At 40.8% G+C, this 12,105-nt stretch overlaps 1 protein-coding gene across 1 annotated transcript; it reads left to right on the forward strand.

Annotated features, from left to right (window-relative positions):
- The first annotated feature begins 3,284 nt into the window (after nucleotides 1-3,284).
- On the forward strand, nucleotides 3,285-10,464 carry LOC110961889 (cytochrome P450 2J2-like). The gene is made up of 9 exons (XM_051953847.1): nucleotides 3,285-3,538; nucleotides 3,639-3,801; nucleotides 7,081-7,230; nucleotides 7,310-7,470; nucleotides 7,862-8,038; nucleotides 8,493-8,628; nucleotides 9,285-9,472; nucleotides 9,567-9,708; nucleotides 10,233-10,464. Exons 1-9 carry the CDS (start codon nucleotides 3,335-3,337, stop codon nucleotides 10,412-10,414), a joined length of 1,503 nt encoding a protein of 500 aa, XP_051809807.1. The 5' UTR covers nucleotides 3,285-3,334; the 3' UTR covers nucleotides 10,415-10,464.
- The last annotated feature ends 1,641 nt before the right edge of the window (nucleotides 10,465-12,105 follow it).

Here is a 12,105-nt window from a genome sequence, read left to right on the forward strand (position 1 = left end):
TGACCTTGTGAATGAGACAAAAGGAGGGGTATATATACACATAGGCTAGCCTACCAACACACAACAGGGGAGAAAACCTATTCCTCACACCACTTCTACGTCACCATGAGGACTCTGGACTGGGAGAGATGGCTCTGGCGTTGTTCGTACTTGCACCTCTGTTTGTAGAAGGCTAAATTGGTGTTGAAGTGTCTTGAACCTTTTCTATTGTAATATCATTTCCTGTTCCCACCTAGCTTCATGTGCTTGCTGCTGCCCCATGTGGGCATGAAGAATGTTGGTAAGGTCTGCAATGGTAGGTTCTCCTTATCTTCGCCCCCCATGCCAGTGACTCCACTCGTAACCTCACCTTCTTCTGCCTCACCATCTGCATGGGTCTCCATTTCAGGTCTACTTCCTCCTCCTTTTCCTCCTCACAGCATTTTCTGTTCTTCCTGTTTCCGATACTGAATGATCCCACTGCTGCCACCAATTGTTGGGGACCAAGCAGCTAGGCAGGGACACAAGAAAAACCTTTACATTTTTAAGGCTTTATTATGCCAAAAGTAACTGTCCACAGAGTACTCAAGATTACAAAAAGGATTAAAATTAGTGATGTTACGAGTGTGTGTCGAGTAATGGAGGGGGCGTTTCCACGAAGCGCGTATTGAAAATGATGACGTCCGAAGCCTCGCTGCCTGGCTGAACCACGTGACTGCTTCGGAAAGTGGTTCAGATTCTGCCGTGAGGTCTGACAGCAGAATAAACCCCTCAGGCTCTGTTCAAAATGTTGGTTTTGATAGAGAGTTGTGGTCAGTCGAGAGTTTGTATAGTTTGGATAGAGTTTTGATAGTGTGGATACCAGAGTTTGGATCGGGTTTATATAGTTTGGACATGGTTTGGAGAGTTTAGAGATAGTTTGGAGATTTAGGAGAGTGAGGAGAGAAAGATAGGTGACAGGAAGGAGCCAACCAGGAAGTGGAAAATTTCCCCTGTGTGGGAACATTTAGATTTTTTAACTCCTAATAAGGTAAGCTAAACCTAACATTATTACAGACACATTAGGTTTGCTTATCAAGAACTGTATTTTTCACCGTTTCTTATTTTATTCAAAGGTGAGGTGTTTATTGTGTGTCAAAAAAAGGAATCATTTAAAACCAGAAACTGTTGAAAACCTGTTACTTCTGAATAAAATTAATAAAATCTCCTCTTTCTCTACATCCTTGTCTAAGTTACACAAGCATATTCAGTACAATCTTCCTAGTTCCACAAACACTTTCTCTGTCCTCTGCCTGCATAAGGCCATGCCATTTTCCTAAGGTGACAGAAAGACATTATTACACAACCTGCTACATTATATGATAACACCATTTTGGGGAAATTTACACATAGAGAAGACATGAAAATATATTTTATTATACACATATGTGATCATTTATCCATAGAAATTATTTGATCATACATTTTTCTGGTTTTCATAGTCATTCCCAACAGCTATAATGAACAATGATTCAGTGCATCAGGCATGTGGTTCAGATGCAGCTGCCTGTGATTATACACTTGACCAGTAGGTGGTTTCGTGTGCTCAGGAAGCTTCCAGAAATGAACCCTTTTTTGAACCAATTGGCTCAAGGGGTTCAATGCCTCATGAGGCTTCATCTCACAATCACTAATTAAAATACATCAAAGAAAAAGTATCAATAGAAATTCTAATTCTGGGCACTTTAAATAAACTGAGGTCAAGCAAACAAGAAGATCAACATAAGTGTGAACTAAACAAACCTGACCTTGTGAATGAGACAAAAGGAGGGGTATATATACACATAGGCTAGCCTACCAACACACAACAGGGGGAGAAAACCTATTCCTCACACCATAAAACTCCCAAAATAAACCCACCTACCACTTAAAGACATAATACAAATACTTATACATATTAACCAGCAATACCACCCCAAACTCAAACAAATACACAGATGCTGCTTTCCTTGAGGCCTCTGCACTTCAGCTCTCCCCTTCGCAGCACTGGGAGTTGGCGCCTTCCAGTTCCTGTCTTCCAGCATAAAAGACTGCCTTAAACTCTGCCTCACCTCACCTCTACCAGGACCTCAGCAGCATGTGGAGCAACAGAAACACAGGTACAATGAATTAATCATTTAAGCTAATTTGATAAACTTATGACTATATGCAGCCAAAATGTGTGCACTCAAATTGGTAACACCAGCACATTGTAAATCAAAGAAACTAAATAAACATTTTTTAACCAAACTGTGTGGGTGATTATTTGTTTGGAATGACAAAAACAATACAAACACTGTCTCCAAAGTAGTTTAAAGAAATCGACTGGACTTTAAGAAAGTTCCTTGAAGACGTTTCACCTCTCATCCAAGAGGCTTCTTCAGTTCTGGTGGTGGTTGGTGTTGCCTCAGCTTTTAAACTTCTGTGAGTCAGACTCATCTGACTACTCAACGATGGTCATTGTGATGAGTAGTCAGATGAGTTTTGGTATTGGTCGTTGGAATAATAGCCCTGGACAAACCTCACAGAGGTTTAAAAGCTGAGGCAACACCAACCGCCACCAGAACTGAAGAAGTCTCTTGGATGAGAGGTGAAACGTCTTCAAGGAACTTTCTTAAAGTCCAGTGGATTGATTTAAACAACTTACATGATACCATGACCTGGATGAATGAGAACCACACAGACATTATACTAACACTGCATGGTCCAAGTTGTTGATGGGTCCATGACACTTTGGTAAACATGGACACACAAAATACATCTCAGAAATATGAATTTTGAGTATGTTTTGTTTCAGTTAAAAGTTGATACTAGTCTCAAACCAGTTCTCCATATGGGTCGTAAAATTTCCTTATCAGATCCTGCAAAAGGGGAGGCAACATGGCCTTCCTGGGGGAAGGAAGGTTAGGTGTGGATAAGTGTTGATTAAAAGAAAACATTCACAGCATAAAGTAAGAGTCATTGTCTTTGAAATGGTTCTTCCAATGTGTAAATGTTCTGCAGGGAACTCCATCCCTCTGCAGGAGGTCTGAATGTCCTTATTTGCTGTAAAAGAAACATTTAATCAGTTTTTTTTTTTCCAGAAACTGTGGGTTGAGAGAGTGTGTTCTTATCTGAGTTGTCATCTCCTCTAGAATTCCAAAGACCATGCGTGTACGCTACACTAAATAACTTGGTCGTTTGTGTGTACAGGTCAGAGTCCAGTAAAATCAGTGGTTTGGATGCTGGGAGTGATCTAAAGGAGACGTTTTTACCTCCTAGCAGCACAGCATCAGTCCTCTGTTCCACAGGAGACAACAGGAAGTCAGTCTTCATTTGGACAGGACGTGTTTGAAGGATGGATTCAGTCTTTTCTCTAGTCGGATCCCATCTCGGCTGGGATTTTAAAACCCTGCTGCTCTTCACGTTAATCTTCATCATTGCTGCAGATTTTATGAAGTTCCGTCGGCCGGCCGGCTTCCCTCCAGGACCATGGGGTCTTCCGATCGTAGGCAGCATGTTCTCTCTGGACCACACCAGGACCCATGAGGTTTTCACACAGGTATCAGACAATCATACAGATGTTTACAGGTCAGCTGGCAGGATTTCTCTTTCTGGTGTTTGATTTTATGCGTCTCCCTTCTTTCCTAAATCCTCCCCAGCTAGCAGGAAAATATGGAGACATGTTCAGCATTCGAATGGGCAACGAGTGGCTGGTTGTGTTGAACAGGTTTGAGGCTGTGAAAGAAGGTCTGACAACAAAGGGAGACAGCATGGCACACCGGCCAGATATTCCGATGGTGCAAGACATATCAGGTGGACGAGGTAAGAGGACTAAACGTGCACAAGGATCAACAAATCCTGTGAGTTTGTAGTTGGAAGCCTCTCCTAACTTGTGAGTCTTGCAGATGCATTGTTGAAGGACGATCCTGATTTTGTTCCTAATCTGTACGATGTTCTGTTTGTTTTCAAATTTGCAGTTTTCTTTTGAGGCTGAACATGAATCTGTAAAAGTTTAATCCAGAACTAAACAGGAAACTGAAATCCAAAGTGGCCCAGAATGGGAAGTTAGAATATGACGTTGTACATTTATACCAACTTTAAGAGCTGCGTTCATATAAAAACAAGGATTTACAAAATTCTTTGACAGACCCTCAAACACTACTTTTACCCTCTAACACTACTTTTACCTTCTAATACTAGGGCGTACGTCCATGTCGACCACCAAGACAGACAAGCTAACAATACCATTTGGGTCATTCCATTTTACATCCTACCCAGCAAATTTCCAATCATCCATGCACAAAATATTAAGAACATGCAGTTGTGTAAATGTTGTTGTCCTGAGGCCAAATCGAAAAAACCTTAGTCAAAAGAATTTTTGAAAATATTTTTAAAAATACAAAATAAGTCTGGAGTTGCATCTAAAATGTTATGTTTTTTTCTTGTCCCACCCCCCCGATGACCAAACTAAGTCTCAAATACAACAGTTAAAATAAATTTAAATCTCCTTTTTTGTTAATACTTTTTTGGGAAGTTTTTTTTAAAGCAACAAATATATTTTAAATAATTATTATTCATTCAACGTGTGTCCCACAACATGGAAGCAGAACCTGTTAATGTTTTTGATTATTCTGTCTCGTTTCTGTCGTTTTTTTTGTCTTATATTGTGGAGCATGGAGATATGAGATCCCAGAATCAGCCACAAGAGGGAGACTCTGACAGAACAACAGCTAAATAAGGGAACATTGTGACATTATAACCTGTGATTTATGATCAAATATCCCATGACCTAATGAATGAGTTTGAACTAACCAAGTGTTTTTTTCGTTGTTTTTTTTACATTCTTTAATTTTGAAACAGTGTAAAGATCAGAAGTGTCTCGCTGTAAAAAGTGATGGTTTGATTATGGTTGAAAGGTTGTCTTGATAATCTTTGTTTAAGAAGTAACCAAGTCAGAACAGCAGCTCACTGTGAAATGGAATGTTTTTGATAGATTTGACTAAAAAGGGGAACTCGTGCTTTATGAAATGGAAATGCTTTTAAGAGAGTTGATTACTATGAAACTGAGATGTATTGACTGCTTTTAAACTTAGAGGGTTTTAACTTTGTAATGAGGTGAGATTTCAAGAGCTAATGTGAACGAAACGAGCCCTCAGTAGAGGGTAGAACCACGCCCTCTACTGGTGAAAACCCTGTCCTCCCTATACAAATGATGCAATATGTATCAATTTTGATCATTGTACGTATATCCCTTCCGACTTGATCTGCTGACCTGTAACTCCACAACTGAGCAGGGGACCTTAGACTGATCTTCAGTGCCAAGTTTGATTATCCTGATTTCAGCACTTGCAGAGATATCGGAACGGATATAACCACATACATACATACTTACCCAGCCAGCCAGATACCGCACCGAATGCAGTAACCCCGCTGACGTTCGTCAGGCGTGGTTAACTAGGGTCAAGCGTTCATGGTAAAGGTTATTAAACTCAAAATAGATTGGGGGTTTATAGAAGTCTGTACACATTGTCCAAAAGGTTGCATAATGGGATGCCAGCAACAGTTAGAGGCTCGGGGTGTCTGGACAGTCCAAAATAGATAGTTTTGCTTCCTCAAACATGGGACAAGTGTGGGAGTTGGGAGGGGGAGAGATGAAATCGTTTTTCAAGTTGATTTAGTATGAGATCATTGCTATGTTAATTAAGGGTGCAGTCAGTGCATATGCAAAAGGTTCAGTTCACAAAAAATTTCACCCGATCGAGACGCAAGTTGGGAGTCGTTGGGTGGTAGTCGCTCGATGCAAACCAGGGTAGAAATGCCCTGAGCAAAGGGAATTTTATCACGTAACTCCGGATGGGGGATTCAACATGATCTGCAAAGGAATAACTGTTCTATTGGAAATATGGACAAAAGTGCTGCTGACTGAAGGACCATTACTGAACTCTATTTTCCATGTGAGGAACAACACCAGAATGAATTAAAGTTTTTACTGGCCCAAACAACCAAATTGGATACATGCAGATCGAAATCTGGACCGAACTCCCGTCCACTTCCCCCTGGACCCCGTGGGTCTCAAAGGCTTGTCGGGTTCCAGGTGAGCAGTCGACTACGGCCAAGCCGGCTGCTCTCCCCCTCCAAGTTATATAATCAGGGTGATTATTAGTTCTTTTATGAAATCATAGTTCAGCTTATGAGTCCTGTTCAGAAACTGAAAGAATACTGATGTTTGATTAATTGTCTGATGATTAAGAGCTATTGCTACGCCCTTGCTAAAATATTATAATAAACATTTTTCCTGCAATTAAAGTTAGATTAGAAATTCACTTTATCACCTATCACAATGATTAATTATGAATATTTTCTCTGGTGGTATAAAGTCAGGTTCTTGTGTGCATTACATCTAAAAAGTAGGTTCTGAAAGGTTACTGGTCTTTGGGGCCGTGGGTGGCCTATTACAAACATATCCTTGGGTTTTTTCTAAACTTTAACCTAGCAACTTACCAAGTGCCAAACCCATGAGAGGAAAAGCTACCATTAACAGATGTGACTGGTAGCTAATTTGACCATTGGAAAGTGACTAATCAGTTAAATTAATTATCAGAGGAACCAGGACAGGTGACAGGCCATTAGACGCTAGGCGAATTTTCCTCGAATACCAGCTTAAAAGTTTTTCAGAACCCATCTGAGTCAGACCCCACTGGGCTGTAGAACCAGACCCGTTAGACGGATAGCTGAGGGTCCAGTAATTCTCTGGCAATTAATTTATTTGGTTGGGGGTTGGAAGATTGACTGGCCCCCTTTGGGTTTTCTCAGTTATCATTTCCTGTCTTGTTTTGTGTCTCATTTCAGTCATTTCTTGTCTTGTTTTTATCATTTTTATGTATTCTTTTTGCCCTTTTATGTCTTTTTGACCTTTATATCCTTCAGGTACTGACACAATAAGTGTCTCACATTTTTTGCACGTTGTCCTCCTTTTTAGTTTTGTTTTGTTTTTCTAAAGGAAAGAGATTCTGTTTGGATCTTCGCTGTTGAAGTCCACAATAGATTTTTTTAACGTAAATATTTGTGAAGTTTGCTTCAAACTGTGTATTTTCTGGTCAGGCGTTCTTTTTAATAACGGACCCAAATGGAGGGAGCAGAGGCGATTTGCACTTTCAACCCTCAGATATTTTGGACTTGGAAAGAAGTCCCTGGAACCCGTCATCCTGGATGAATTTAGACACTGTGCAGAAGAATTCAGAAGCTTTAACGGTATGTAGTTACGACACAGTGACATATTTATGATGAGCAGACACTCAATTAACGTTTAGTTTTCTCTTTACTTGTGAAGGTAAGCCGTTCAATCCACAATTTGTCATCAACAACGCCGTCTCCAACGTCATCAGCTTCCTGGTGTTTGGTCGTCGCTTTGAGTACAGTGATGAGAAGTTCCAGGAATTGTTGGGGATGTTTAATGAGGCATTCCAGATTCAAGCCTCCTTTTGGGCTCAGGTACTGCAGTTTACAGCTACTGATTAAATCTTAATGCCACATTGAGAGAGAAAAACACACAATTGTGTACTCTTTTAGATTTATTAAAAAATAAAAACTGAAATATCACATACAAGCAAAAGCCACTTATGGCCATGTGATGTTTCAGTTTTTCTTTAATTTTTTTTTTCAGTAACTTGAGTTAACTAAAAGATTTTAGCAAATGGCCGCAAAATAACAGAGTGAAAAATTTAAGGGGGTCTGAATACTTTCCTTACCATCTGGAAAACATCCTTTATTCCTTCTTCAGTAGGTGTGTCCACATGTTGGACTGCTGCTGTTGGAGTGAGGTTCGGTCGTTGTTCTTCATTTGTTTTCTGATAACTTTATTGTCCCATCCTCCTCTGTGCAGCTCTTCAACTCATTCCCTGTCCTCATGAGACATTTGCCAGGCCCACATCAGACGGGCAGACAGATCTGGAGGAAGGTGCTCGACTTTGTCCGTGAAGAGGTGAACGATCACAAAAAGACCTGGGATCCATCGAATCAGAGAGACTTCATCGACTGCTACCTGAAGGAGATCCAGATGGTGACTGACATTACATACAGAGCTCTACTACAGATGTTGTGCTCTTTAGGAAGCTCTTGTAAACATTGTATCTACTTTTTGTCCATCTACATCAGAATTATCCACTTTGTTTTACTGGAATGACATTTTACTGTGGCAGAACTACTGACTTACGAATGGTAAAAAGTGTCACCATTTACTGTTTCCTCTACCTTACAACCTCTTAAATGTTAGCAGCTCTCCAGTACCAATAAAAAGGTTTTTAGATGTCAGTGAAAGTTAAACTCAATCTTGAGACGTGAAAATATTGATGTATGAAAGAGCTGCACAGTGCCTCAGTGGTTACCACTGTCGCCTCACACCCCAAGGAAGATTAAGCAGTGTATAGATGATGGATGGATGTTGTACATGACTGGAATCACGCTGATTTTCTTGATTTATTTTGCAAGTTTTAACTTTTCAATTGATTTTCAAGGGGAAGGCTGACAGCACCATAGATGAGGAAAACCTGGTTGTCAGTGTCTGGGACTTGTTTCTGGCTGGAACAGAGACCACAACCACCACCATGCGCTGGGCGTTCCTCTACATGGTCAAATATCCAGAGATCCAAGGTGAGAGCACAGACTGGCCTTTAAAACAAATGTGTGGATTATAATTTTATCGGTATAAATATCCTTGTTTCCAAGTTATACTCATCAATGCACACTACCATTGGGGTCACCCAGACAATACTACGTTTTTGACGAAAATTCCCACTTTTATCCATGTTCTAACATAACTGTACAAAGGTTTTCTAATCATCAATGAGCCTTTCAGCACCATTAGCTAACACAATGTAGCATTAGAACACAGGAGTGATGGTTGCTGGAAATGTTCCTCTGTACCCCTATGGAGATATTCCATTAAAAATCAGCTGTTTACAGCTAGAATAGTCATTTACCACATTAACAATGTCTACACTGGATTTATCATTCTTTAATGTCATCTTCATTGAAAAAAATGCTTTTCTTTCAAGAATAGGGACATCTCTCAGTGACCCCAAACCTTTGAACAGTCGTGTATGCATCATATATTTTCCAATGACTGACTGACATCGAGAGTAAATCATACCTTTACACTTCTCATAGGAAGCATTTAAACCACTTGGAACTTTTCCCAACATTCTAAACATTGGAATAATTGGAGATCACTAACAGGCCAGTTGACACTGATGGTGACACTTAAACAAACTTGCTGCTCAGTATTTTGTGCAATGATTGATCCACAGAGAAGGTCCAGGCTGAGATCGACAGGGTGATTGGACAGTCCAGACAGCCATCCATGGAGGACCGTGTAAACCTCCCCTACACTGATGCTGTTATCCACGAGATCCAGAGGATGGGCAATATAGTTCCTCTCGGTATTCCACATTCCACCAACAGAGAAGTCCAGCTAGGAGGCTACACCATCCCACAGGTCATCTCTCAAACTACTTCAACAAAAACACCAATGCAGTGGTCACATGTCAGTGTACAGATTTATGAATGTTCATTTTGATTCCTGTCAACAGGGAGTTAAAATAGTTCCCAATCTGACATCTGTGATGTTTGACAAGGATAAGTGGAAGACGCCCTTCACCTTCAACCCGGGACACTTCCTGAACAAGGAGGGCAAATTTGTGAAACCAGAACCGTTCATCCCTTTCTCTGTTGGTAAGGCGTAACACAGCTAGAAGATCCCCGGTTCACGTTCCAGCCTTCCAAGATCTTTCTGCATGGAGTTCCTATGTTCTCCCTGTACATGTGTGGGCTTTCTCTGGGTACTCCGGCTTCCTCCCACAGTCCAAAAATATGCTGAGGTTAATTGGTAACTCTAAAATTGTCCATAGGTGTGATTGTGAGTGTGATTGTCTGCATATGTAGCCCTGAGATAGACTGGTGACCTCTCCAGGTGTCCCCTGCCTTCACATTAAGTCAGATGGGATAGACTCCAGCCCCCGTGACCCTAATGAGGATCAAACTGTGTATAGATAATGGATGGATACTGATGTTTGACAATAACCAAAGACTGCACAGAACACCACGAAGCATGGTGGTGGCAGCATCATGATGAAGCATGGTGGTGGTAGTTATTTTGCTTTTATAAAATGACATTTCTTTAAAAATTGTCGCATTAATGTGCACTACAGTCCCATCCAGTAAAGTCAGTAAAACACTCGTTCTTTTTCCTGTCTCAGGGCAGCGTCGGTGTCTCGGGGAGAATCTGGCCAGGATGGAGCTTTTCCTGTTGTTCACGTCCTTCATGCAGAACTTCACCTTCTCCATGCCAGCTGGGGTGAAGCCTTCAGTGGACTTTGTGTTTGGTGTTACTCTGGGACCAAAGAACTACGAAATATTTGTGACCTCACGTCAAGAGTAGTACTTTTTTTTTCCTAAAAGAGAAAATAAAACTACTCATGACTTTGTCCACATAGGGCATCCGATATATTGTTTGAAAAAATTGGCCTGATATGTTTCACGTGTTCCCTGCTTGATTCATATTATTTCATCTGTTCATCTCTGAAAGTAATAAAGCTTTATCTACCATCCATTTTGTTTTAAATCTTCATTTGGGAATATCACTAGTCAGTTTCGGATCATCATAGATTAAACAGGTTGCAGTGTGGTCTGACAGGAGGATGGAATCATGAGAAACATTCTTTAATTTATGCCTTAGTGGAGCTGAAACATGACTGGTACCTACTGGAGTCACATGAATATTTTCCCCATTGGTGTTTTCTTCCCGCCAAACATAAATTAGATTGAAGAATTACACCTCTGCTTCTTTGATGGGTTTGGTCCATTCCTGTTCTTTTGTCTTTCCATGGATCTAACGTCCAGTTAAACTTGCCTGCCATAATACAGAAAGCAGGTTTTGGAAAAATGTGGGTCATGACACCTCTTGCCTGAGAGGTATAGGGGGCTGATAGAATTCTACCTTTACACCTTGTTTGGGACCAAGCAGCAAAGTAGGGACACAAGAGAAACTTTCAAACTTTAAGACTTTATTTTGCCAAAGAAAACTGTCCATAGAAAAACCAGGATTGCAAAAGATTACAAATTTTAACTCTGTACCCTTTAAATTAACTGAGCTCCACAAAACAGTGATAGCAACAGAAGTATGAAATGAACAAACCTGACCTGAATGACACAAAAGAAGGGATACAAAAAGACATAGGCTGGTCTACAGACGCAAAAAGTGGAGGGACCTATTCCCACACCATTAAAACCTATAATTATTACCATTAATACCTATAAATACCAATACCACTGTCATGGCCCCTCCCTCTCCTGCTCTGCACTCCGGCTGATTAGAGCGGCTGTTGTTTCAGAATGCTTGTAGATGTGGATTTCTGCCATCTCTATGTACAGCACTTTGAAAGCACTTTACAAATACATTTATTATTAGTGGTACATTTTTTGAGTTATTATGGACAGTTTGAGTTGTTTTGGACAATTACACTGAGTAAAATGCGATATGGCTCAGAAACCGTGAACAGAGGAGCAGGTTGTTGGAGATACATCCAGCATAGTGAAACATCTTTCTACTGATGATGAGCAGAGAGGAAAAGTCTGGAGAGGAAACCTGGAAATAGTTAAATATCTGTAGTATGTGGAGACAAAACCACCACAAATAAACACAGAACAGCAACCGTCTGTAGCCAGTCCAATCTAATGGATATGTGTCCTGCTCTGTGGTACTGCCTGCACTAGTACGATGGAGGTTCCAGATGATGACCCTGCTTACATAGTATGCTTTGAGGCTGCATTTACAGACCACCTCACCAGACCAAAAGAGAACACAAACCTATCATGGCTAAAGCTAGCTGCAGCTCCAGACCTCAGATTCAAAGACCTCAGGTGTCTTCCCAGAGCAGAAAGAGAAGAGATGTGGCACAAGCTGAGTGAGAACCTGCATCACAGCCTCCAGGAGGAAATGGAAGATGAGCTGCCAAAGAAGAAGATGGCCCTCCTACTGATGGGACAATAAAAGGTGTTGTCCACAGATAAAAACTCTGGACATACGGCAGGGCTTAGTGTGAGCACAGAAACATGTCCAGCTCACACAGG

This window comes from Acanthochromis polyacanthus, chromosome 9 (genome assembly GCF_021347895.1).
Source record: "Acanthochromis polyacanthus isolate Apoly-LR-REF ecotype Palm Island chromosome 9, KAUST_Apoly_ChrSc, whole genome shotgun sequence".
Taxonomy (NCBI): domain Eukaryota; kingdom Metazoa; phylum Chordata; class Actinopteri; family Pomacentridae; genus Acanthochromis; species Acanthochromis polyacanthus.

Coding starts and splice junctions, on each gene's coding strand:
- LOC110961889 (XM_051953847.1), top strand. CDS start 3,335: ATGGATTCAGTCTTTTCTCTAGTCGGATCCCATCTCGGCTGGGATTTT. Junction 7,231..7,309: donor AGAATTCAGAAGCTTTAACG/GTATGTAGTTAC, acceptor TTACTTGTGAAG/GTAAGCCGTTCAATCCACAA. Junction 9,709..10,232: donor GTTCATCCCTTTCTCTGTTG/GTAAGGCGTAAC, acceptor TTCCTGTCTCAG/GGCAGCGTCGGTGTCTCGGG.